This window comes from Montipora capricornis, chromosome 6, assembly GCF_036669925.1.
Source record: "Montipora capricornis isolate CH-2021 chromosome 6, ASM3666992v2, whole genome shotgun sequence".
Taxonomy (NCBI): Eukaryota; Metazoa; Cnidaria; class Anthozoa; order Scleractinia; family Acroporidae; genus Montipora; species Montipora capricornis.
Genome location: NC_090888.1, coordinates 59,689,277 through 59,699,276, shown reverse-complemented (window position 1 = coordinate 59,699,276; position 10,000 = coordinate 59,689,277). Strand labels below are relative to the sequence as shown.

At 43.1% G+C, this 10,000-nt stretch overlaps 2 protein-coding genes and 1 non-coding gene across 3 annotated transcripts in view; 1 reads left to right on the top strand and 2 right to left on the bottom strand.

Annotated features, from left to right (window-relative positions):
• LOC138052703 (uncharacterized) overlaps window positions 1-6,173 on the top strand; it is a 7,287-nt gene extending 1,114 nt beyond the window's left edge. The window contains exons 2-4 of the mRNA XM_068899258.1: window positions 1,164-1,374; window positions 2,362-2,567; window positions 3,706-6,173. Of these exons, the coding sequence (XP_068755359.1) occupies window positions 1,198-1,374; window positions 2,362-2,567; window positions 3,706-3,898 (576 nt within the window). The 5' untranslated portion in view covers window positions 1,164-1,197 and the 3' untranslated portion in view covers window positions 3,899-6,173. The remainder of the gene's footprint in view (window positions 1-1,163; window positions 1,375-2,361; window positions 2,568-3,705) is intronic.
• On the bottom strand, window positions 514-586 carry Trnaa-ugc (transfer RNA alanine (anticodon UGC)). Its single transcript has one exon. It is a non-coding gene; the product is annotated as a tRNA-Ala (tRNA).
• LOC138052702 (M-phase phosphoprotein 8-like) overlaps window positions 5,495-10,000 on the bottom strand; it is a 15,466-nt gene continuing 10,960 nt past the window's right edge. Inside the window, exons 6-9 of the mRNA XM_068899257.1 lie at window positions 9,892-10,000; window positions 9,271-9,425; window positions 8,119-8,246; window positions 5,495-7,716 (exon numbers count right to left, since the gene is read on the bottom strand). The exon at window positions 9,892-10,000 is cut by the window's right edge and continues 46 nt beyond it. Of these exons, the coding sequence (XP_068755358.1) occupies window positions 7,582-7,716; window positions 8,119-8,246; window positions 9,271-9,425; window positions 9,892-10,000 (527 nt within the window). The 3' untranslated portion in view covers window positions 5,495-7,581. The remainder of the gene's footprint in view (window positions 7,717-8,118; window positions 8,247-9,270; window positions 9,426-9,891) is intronic.

Sequence of the window (10,000 nt, the reverse complement as noted above, 5' to 3'; positions counted from 1 at the left end):
AATGGTAGAGCCTCCAGTGTTACAGAGATCGTAGATTTGAATCCTGTCGTTGTCCTTTCTGCCGTTGCCAATTCAAGCAAGTAGCTTATCATCCTTCTCGCGTGCGCACTGAGTATCATTAACCAGCAATATTTGTAATGGAACATACAGTTCAAAATCCAAAGGAACTCGATTTGCTATGGAAAACTCGATTCCGATGCACTCAACCGGGAAGGGCTGGGGAGGAAGCAATGTCAATCGAATGCAAACTGCTATGGGAGAATTCGAATGAGTAGAGCTCAGTGGAGGTGGGAGAGTGGCAGGGAGGGGGGGGGGGGGTGGGTAAGGGACAGTAAAGCATAAACAATTTTACCGCCTTGTTATGATGTCAACCACCACTAGGTTTTTAAATCAAACCGGCAAGCACTTATTCAAGGAAATCAAACAAAGTGGCCACGAAATGCAGAAGTAACGCCTGCGCTTAACTGGATAATTTAAGGAATTGTCTCTTTGTAGACACCTGAAAAATTTGAGTGGCCTCAACGGGATTCAAATCCATGACCTCTGCAATGCAGGTGCAATGCTCTACCAACTGAGCTATGAAGCCACACAGGGGGTGGGAGCAGGGCAATTTGTTGCAGACTCATGATGAATGAAAGAAATGTATCGATTAGTACTGAGACTATGAGCTCGGTTTTGAGGCTACAAAAGTACATGCAGCGCAGAGGTCACAAGTACAGATCATTTACGCCTTCAAAATTCCCAAGTCTTATCTAATTCTGGCCTAAGGATTGCTTTACTACCGATAAAAACGAGTTCCCCTCGCCATTTTGAGAATTCTCCCTGTTCCAATTCCTTTTCGAAGACCTCTGTGTGGTTTCACAATTTGGAAACGCATTACTATAACGGAAAGCACAATTTCGTCCAGTTGATCTGGCTTTGTATTTGTAAAATCGTTTCCAGAAAATGGAAAGGTCCTTGGGGCACCTCTTCGCTCAGCCATACAAATCTTTCAGAAATGAAATTGTGCACTGCTTACGCTTTTGCAAACATTCAAATGCTTCAATATTCTTTACGGTGGTTGGTTTATTTTTTCAATTTAATCTCTCAAATATTCCATTTTCCTTTCTAACTAGGCGAATAAGTCACGTCAGTTAAGTAAAATCTACCTTATCTTGTCACAGGTGTTTTGTTGTAAAACGTCGCCTGGAAGCAGCCATGGGGACGTTTACAGAGCAGCTGTCGTTTGAAGTGATATGGAAACCATTCTTTCTCAATCCCACACTATCAAAGGCAGTTCCTCTGGTACAACACCTGTCAAACTTGTATGGAGCAGACGCCGCAGCTAGCATTGTGAAGCCGACAAGTCGGCTTTCAAGAGATGGTGCAGAAGTGGTGAGTACCAGTGTCGCATTGTCATTTCTTTTCTTTGTGGCTGTTATAAGCGGCTCTCGTAACGTATAATTTGATTGGCTCGATACCCAAGCTGAAAACAAAGCAGTCATTAGCAGCTCTCTTAACCTGCTATTGTTTTGTATTGTAAACAGCTTCTACTGTTTAAGTCTAAGTCATTGTTTCAATGGTTTAGTCTTTTGTTTTTGGGTTAGGGTATCGAGGCCAATCACATTATACGTTACGAGAGAGAGCTGCTACATCACTCGTTATCACAGGTGGTAGGATCATAGCACAGTCCTAAAGCTGTTCTAGACAGTCCTCCCCTGACATTGAAAGAGTGGAAAGAGGCAGAACTGAAGCGACTTTCTTGGCCACAGACCACGAAATGAATATATCCCAGAAGACTAAACAACTTTTTTTGTTATTCGCTATATTATGAAGAATACGGCAAATGTTGCCCCCGCTAACTGAAGTGAAGAAATACTTTTTCCATGGTTACTCGGGGGATACTTGAAAACAAATCCAAATGCTCCTCAGTTTTAAAGGAGTCGGACCTACGACCTTCCGCTTGCTAGTTTGGGTGCTCTGCCACTGAGCCATAGGAGACTCGTAAAAGCGAACTTGAGGTTGCTAAACTAATTGAGCACTCGGGTCTCCCCTGAGTATCCCTTAGTCACCATCCACTTCTGGTTTCCGTCCATTACTTTGTCTAACACCAGACTATTCCACTCGTAAATGGGGCCCCCCTTGGAAAGGGTTCAGCTCCCTAATACTTCGCGAAATACGTTTATTGAGTCTGTTAGATCTCTCTCTTTCCTGCGCCGAGGTCTCTGACAACTCTCGCTTTCTGCCTCTCTTCAAAAACCGACGAGCTGATTTGATTCGTTGCGATAACCCATGTAAATTTTACGTCATCGTCCCACCAAAAAGTAGGCACCATATTAGTTGGTATCACGATTGACATTACTGTTGTGTTTCGTTTGTCAGGGCATTCAATTCAATCCCAATCGTCTGATAGTCAACACATTGAAGTCTCACTGCATGTTAGACTATGCCAAAACTGAAGGAAAACAAAATCTGCTTGCTGAACAACTGTTTCACGCTTTCTTTGAAGAAGCGACGAATATTGACTCTGATGACGATCTGGCCAAAATCGCTGTGGAGATTGGTCTCAATTGGGATGCTGCACAGAGGTAAGAATTCTCAGTCTTAAAACATGATTTAGACTCTTAGTTACAATTGTTATTGGTCCTTGAGCTAATTTAGGTATTTGTTCCGATTCAGTTTGATCACGAGTGAATGACACAAAAAAGATCGAGCCTGTGTAATTCATTCGGCAGGGGAGGGCAAGGGGAAGTCATTCGTCGCGGAGAAATTGCGGTGCGCGAGAACGTGAATAACTTCCCGAATAACTTCCATTGAAGCCCATTCCGCCTTGACTGAAGTGCGCTGCGATCTTGCCGCGCTAGCTAAGAGAAAAGGAAATATCTGTAACAATCATCCGTTCTCGTAGGGTATTAGATGATAAAAAGCCAACGAGGTGCGTAGCAACTACTTAACTTTTTAACCAAGTGCGGCACATCCAATACGTGCGAACGGAAAAAAAATGAAGAAATTCTGATAGTGAGGATCTAGAAATTTCGCTTCCTGTCACAAAATCTTCAGCTAGGCAACACTTGACCCGATCATATGGTATATTAGCTTTTATGGACCAATCGTAGAAGCCCATGATTAGAAGCGTACAACTTCATTACAATGGTGGAACGGCGTTTTTACAGACCGAGGTATTTTAGATTAATATTCCCGCGAAACCAGACCTTTCCAGCCAATCACAAGTCTTGCATGAGAATGAGGGCGAGTTACCCTAAAAATAAATTGGAAGTTTCACATGCTCACGTTGACGTCATAAACCTCAAATTTTGTGATTTCACGTCGTCGTTATGCAGAGCGCCGTAAGAATTTGTATTAAAATGCGTGCCTCACGTGCAACACGATTATTTTTCCTCTTTTGTCGTAGCCGTCGCCGTCGCCGTCGCCGTCGCCGTCGACGTCGTCGTTTCTTAAACTCCTCACTAGGTCTGATTGTCAACCTGGCCCGGGTTGCCGAAGCGTGGTTAATAAGCGCTAACCAGCATGAAATACCATAGAAACTTGTTGGTTTTGATAGCTCTTAACCAACGGTTAGCTGTTGTGGCAACCGACCACTGGTTGCAATGTGAACCTCAACTGCCCTAGTTTTCCGACTCATCCTTTTGGCTTCGATCCTCGGCTTTTTGGTTCTCGCTATCATGCCAAAAACTAAATCCAACAAACTGCTTTTCTTTCCCACAGGCACATGAAAGAAGTGAGGTCACGAGTCCAAGGTGAAGCTATGAAAGCTCGCGAGGACGGCATCAGGGGAGTGCCATACATAACTATCTACGTCAAAGGGGGACAGAACATCTATTTGTCAGGCGCGCAACCACCTGAGGAATTCGTTAAAGTCTTCCGGCGCTTGTTGGCGCAGCTCAAGGCCAGTGCTTAGGCCGATAAATTTTTTTCGTTTTTTTCAAGTTCTTGAATGACTGCCACGATATTAGCATGTCCGTTTAGATCAGAATTGGTAACTCTTTTTTCTACGGTTTTCACCACGCTTATAGGCAAGGGAGAACAACCTTAATCACTGGTTGTTGCTGGAGATAGCCTGTGCAGCTGGGGGGATTGTTGACGCGAGAGGCAAACAACGAGAAGGAGAATGGGGAGGAGCGAAGTGAAATCCCAAGGAATGGAAGTCTCAAGTAGCATTTGATCAACGTGTTCTTCTTATCAGCCAATCAGAAATTTCCGTCCGCTCAGTGATTGAACTATTCAAAGAACCAAAGTTTTCCGGCAGTCGGGATTTCAGAGCACCCCTCCCCATTCTCCTCGCGGCTTCGCCGCTCGCTTTTTGCCTCTCGCGCCAACAATCACGCACGTTACGCCCGTTTTTGATCCTCTGACGGCTACCGGAAGTGACTTGTTTTCCCTTTTAATTTCTCTTCACACAACCAATTTTATATTGCTTAGGATCTTTACTCTGGTAGAGACGATTGGTTTAAAAACTGGGAGACTCTGCTGTCCCGCCATGCGAAATATTGACTTCCGGTTGCTAACCGTGGCTCAAAAACGTCGCTTGCTCAAGCTCTCTAATATTAGGCAGCTTTAGATTCTAGGACGACGACGTCCACGACAATGATATAATTGGTTAAAACAGCATTAATGATCGTGCTTCACGTGCGGCACGGATTTTAGCTCATATTTTTAGGTTTTGACGACGGCGTGACCATGCAGCAGAGAATCTTTTCAGTATTCTCTATTTTCAGTCTAAAATTATGTTTAGGATACTTCGCCCGCATTATACGACGTGAACGAGATGGAATAATCGCGAAACACTGGAGCAAAGTTATATTCTGAGGTGACGTTTTCGTCGACGTCCTAAGTTCCCTAATATTGTTAAAAAACGATATCACGCGCACGTGCGATATCGTACGTGGCCTCACTGAAAAATAATAACTAAGAACTTTCACGGATTCAGTTGCAATGATCCCTGGCTTGTTCCGAACGAGAGGCTCTCTGTATCTTGATAACGGAGAGGTTTTAAGTCGTTAGACGAGTCAATCATTTTGCTTTTTGTCATCTTGCAAACAAGCCGATGGCAATTTCTCTGTCCTTTTGTGGGCCCATTTCCATCTGTAGGGCTAACGCTCACATGGTTCATATGGGATAGAAATCTAGCACTTCACATTACACTCTATTCAGTTAATTTCTCAAAATAGCTTTACGGACACGAAACTGAGTTTCCGGGACTTTCGAGAAACGGGACCCAGGAAGTAATAAATCCTGGAAAGATATAGATTGATTACTAAAATGCAACTGAAAAAACCCTTGGCAACAACTTCATCTGTGTAAGATTGTTCTCCTTAACTAAAGGCGCTGTTAAAATGTGAAATGTTTCGTGCAACTTGTCCCGCCACAATGTCGCCAAAACATTGCGAGACAAGTTGCACGAAACATTTCACAGTGTAACAGCGCCTTAAAGCAGATTGCGAGTGTTCGCCCACCTTTGGATACCTCCGAGCACTTTCAGTAAGGACACCACTTGTGACATTTCGTTTCTTTTAATAATTAAAGGATTGCACAGGTGAACTACTTTACATTAAGACAATTTTCAATATCAAGATGTGAGGTTTCTTTGGCTTGTCATAACTTTGCCTGGTTTGGCAAAAAATTAATTGATCAAAATAGCGTGAATCTTGGACCACTTTCGGCGTTAGAGGACAGAGTTTGTGTTTAATACTGGCAACGATAATCTCCTGAGCCTTGAGGCATTAATGATGATCTTGGACTCAACGTTCTCGTCCGAGATCTGATGTTAGCAGTCTAGGGGAACAGTTAGAAGTTGCTTGAGGAATGGATTAGGTACATAGTGCAAGCACAATAACGGAAAACCCAGTAGAAATCAGGCCAGATTGCGTAAATCCGCAAAGACTACCAGCGCTCCATCACGTAGTTTCGAGCAAATACTCGGTAACATATATTAATCTACTGAACGTTGTAACATAATGATGACCTTGGTATAAATTTTCCTTGTCCGAGGTCTGATGTTGAAAGTCACAAAGATCAGCTAGAAGTTGCTTGAGAAATTGTTTTAACTATGGCTATGAAACAGTGTTAGTTGCGAATTCTTAAATAAAGAAACCGAGGAACCTTGACATTACAAAGATCTAGCATCACGAATTTACGGCAAACTTCCGGGAATAAAATTTGCCTTTTGTAAAAAATGGAAGAAACTTCGTGTATTTTAGCTGCCTTCTTAAAGCAGTTTTCAAATGATTGTTGAAAGAAATTGCTACCCTTGGTGATTGGTTTAAAAATCTCGCGCCAGTTTATGAACTAATGAATAGGAAAACCAAACCAATCCGGACTTGCACGCGCGATTTTTTCCGCGCTTTGAGCAAGTGAGACGGAATAGGACTTTTGCAACAAGTGATCACATGGTGCAAAATCCGCCATGCTGGAGGGCAAGCTCATTATTATTCCCCCACTGGGACATTAAAACAAAGAGACCTGAACTAGTCAAGCTTGACTTGCCTTTGTTTTAATGTCCCAGTTGGGGAATAATAATGAGCTTGCCCTCCAGCATGGCGGATTTTGTACCATGTGATCGTTTGTTGCAAAAGCCCTATTGCCACGAACTTGGATTTCTTCATTGCGCTGTTTGTACCTGCTGTGATTGGTCGAAGTAATCAATACTTTGGTATTTGTTTTACGACACTCGATTGAAAACTGCTTTAATTGCTTGTTATCTACAGATATCGAACGTCTCAAAAGTGAGAGAGAGCTGGACCAAGCATGGCCCAGGTCTCCACGGCAAACGTTCAAGAGCCTCGTTTTGAACGGATTAGGCACTGCAGAAATGGTGTCCTTTTAGAAGGTTGTTTTCTTTGTCAATATTTAAGACTAAAAATTGCGTTACACACGCTTCGTCAACTGTAGCATGCGATGCCCTCACGTTGACCGGGTAACATTACTAGGATTAATTTATTGAAACACTTCACAAGTTTCAGACCAACAAACACAGCATGAGTGAATTGAAGTATTTACTTTGTCACACACTCCGCGCTCCCACCGAATAATAACTTGCTTTCGATAAGCTTGACTTAAATTCGATATAATTTGTTTATGCCTAAAAATTTGTTAAAAGTTCCTAGAGTAAGAATTCAATGCGGCACACAGGGTCTTTCTTGTTTATGTTTCTACACTTATTATAAGGTATAGAGCCCTGCAAATAAAGCTTTCTATCATTGTCTCGCGATTTTTCCGCTCGAGCCGCGCACTCCGGAGTTGACTGACTGCTTGGGGCGAAAGAGAGTTCTCGGCACAAGAGTTCAGTGTTCTCAAGTCACATTACAAACTGTTAAAAAAGAAAAGAAAAGAAAACGGACTGTCGGTAAATGAAAGAGCTTCGCTTGTTAAAAAGTCAAGCCGTGGCTGTAGAAAAGGCACCGAGTACTCGCGGTTTTCACCAAGATCCCCAAAGCTCAACTCTTCCGCGCATGGCTCAGACGGGCCACTCAAACGATGCACTTAAAGTGCGTTAAAAGTACTGAACTCTCGAGCAGTAATCTAAGACATCTAACCTCTCTGCAAAAACCAAAACAAGAAAAACAACCTGCAAGGTGAAACAGGTTAACTTTCGCTTGTCGCAGTAACATAAGCCACGCACACTATAAGGCGAGTATTTTTCAAAGAATGGGTTTGCACGATCAGTGCGTTGTCTAAAGCTTCTGCGTCCGGTGTTAGAAGATACACAGATCGGTTACCCTGTAAAATAAACAAACAAGTAATAATCTGTCAGAAAGATTGAAGAAAATAAAAGGGAATCGAGAAACATAGTGACAGAGTGTGTAGTGCACTTACAGTGCACTACCACCAAAAGTTAAGGCATAACGTTTTCCAGCAGCCTACAACTCCAATACTAGATCAAGCTATTTTTAGACGAGTTCCTAAATAAGATTTGTCTTCCACAAGTGACCATTCTCAAGGCCATGGGTGACAATTTCTCACGTAATTTTCTCATGCAAGACTCAAGCTGGAAAGGTCTGGCCTCACGGGAATGTCAATCTAAAAATAACTCAGTCTGTAAAAACGCCGTTCCACAAATACAGTGAAGGCGTTCGCTTCTAGTCACGGGATCATTAGCAATTCAAGTTGTATGTTAGTTACCTGAACCAGTGGATATTGAATGCTATCGTTGAACAAAACACTGCGGACACCGTTGTCACCACCAAAACTGAGACACACTTCGTCACCATTAAAATCCGCTCGAACACAGAACAAAGCAACCTTGGAGGCTAAAAGTGGCAAGAAAAGTAAGCCCACTGTAAGTTCGAGGCGCGGTGGCCTCATGGTTAGTGTGCTCGACGCCGGATCGAGTTGTCCGGGTTCGGGGCCTGGCCGGGGACATTGTGTTGTGTTCTTGGGCAAGACACTTTACTCTCACGGTGCTTCTCTCCACCCAGGTGTATAAATGGGTAACCGGCGTAATGCTGGGGGTAACCCTGCGATGGACTAGCATCCCATCCAGGGGGGAGCATAAATACTCCTAGTCGCTTCATGCTACTGAAACCGGAGATAAGCGCCGCCTTAATGGGCCTTCAGGCTCGTAACAGAGACTTTACTGTAAGTTCGAAGAGATACATTTGACGACTGGCTGTCTGGCTGGCCGATTCAGTGTTGGGTAAATGACTGAATGGCTGACAGGATGATCGATTGATGCCGGTCCACGGTGACCAGGGGTCGAGGAGGATAAAGCCTGCTTAACCAGTTAATTCCACACTTTCAACAAACCGTACTTTTTTGGATCCACGCACCCGTTTCACGTAACGGCAATGTCATGGTACCATATGAACGACTAATAATTGCATAACAAAATACCCTCATTAATGTGACGTAATACTACGTCTATCATCAGAAACCCATAACCTAATTACCATGGCAACAAAAGAACAATCTGGTAAACCCACTATAATTTGTTTTTAAACGCTTATATCCGAAAAACGTACTTAGTGCCCACCGATTTTCTAGGCTGGAAAGTGATTTGCAGATTAAAATAAAACTCTCTGCAAAATTAAAAACAAATCTCTAAAGCGGATTCATAGCCTTCTTTCCAACTGGAAAAATTATAATGCTTTGAATCCGCACCTTAATGAAGTTTTAGGTATACTTAACCCCCCTTGGAAAAAGTTCTTATGAATCAAAAATCGCCCTGTCAAAATGCGAGTTGAAATGGTCCCCTAAACTGAGGAGGTTATTTCTGTCGCTTTCAACTGAAGCATGTTACCCATAAGGGAGAGAGTTTACTTTGCTGGAAGTTACCTTGAGGGGCTTTATCAGGGTTGTAGTTGACCGGGAATGTGACGCTGTCCTTTTCGCCCGGAGCTATGCAGCGGTACGGCATCAACAGAGGGAGGCATAACGTTCCCGCTGTTCCCAGACACTTTCTGAGGGCCACATGTAGTGTGCTTGTCAAGCTACAAAAGAAAAGAAGAAGATAACACTAGCGCGCTTTACCGAACGTAACTCAATATGTTGAAGTTTAACGTTTTATGCGCCTATCCTCTTGTTGAAACCAACTGCGTCATGCACTGCGATGGCCTTCTTTACTTCTAAGGTTAACATCAGATGTCGACCATTAAAACCATCCGACGTTAACAGATTCGATTCCGGTTTGCAACACTCGGGTTTTGTTTCTGAGGGTTCCCAGGTCATATTGATAAATGTACTTATGTGTACTTTGCCAGGACCGTCTCGTACATTTTTCTTTGAAATATCGTATCGCGGCATCAAAACGTCGACAATCTTCAAATATACAATGGAAATTAACTCTCCCTATCCATCCCCCACCCAATCCTATCTCAAGATGCAGTGGGTGCTTCAAGATTGGATAATCACTTGTCCCACTCGATCTGTTATTAAAACTACTGTAAGGTTGCTAACCTCTTTTCGTGATCTGCGAGCAAGTTTTGAATTTCAAAATGTTTGTTTTTTAACGCAATCTGTTTGGCTGTCAGTTCATGGGTGGATTGGGTTTTTGTGTCCACCCCAT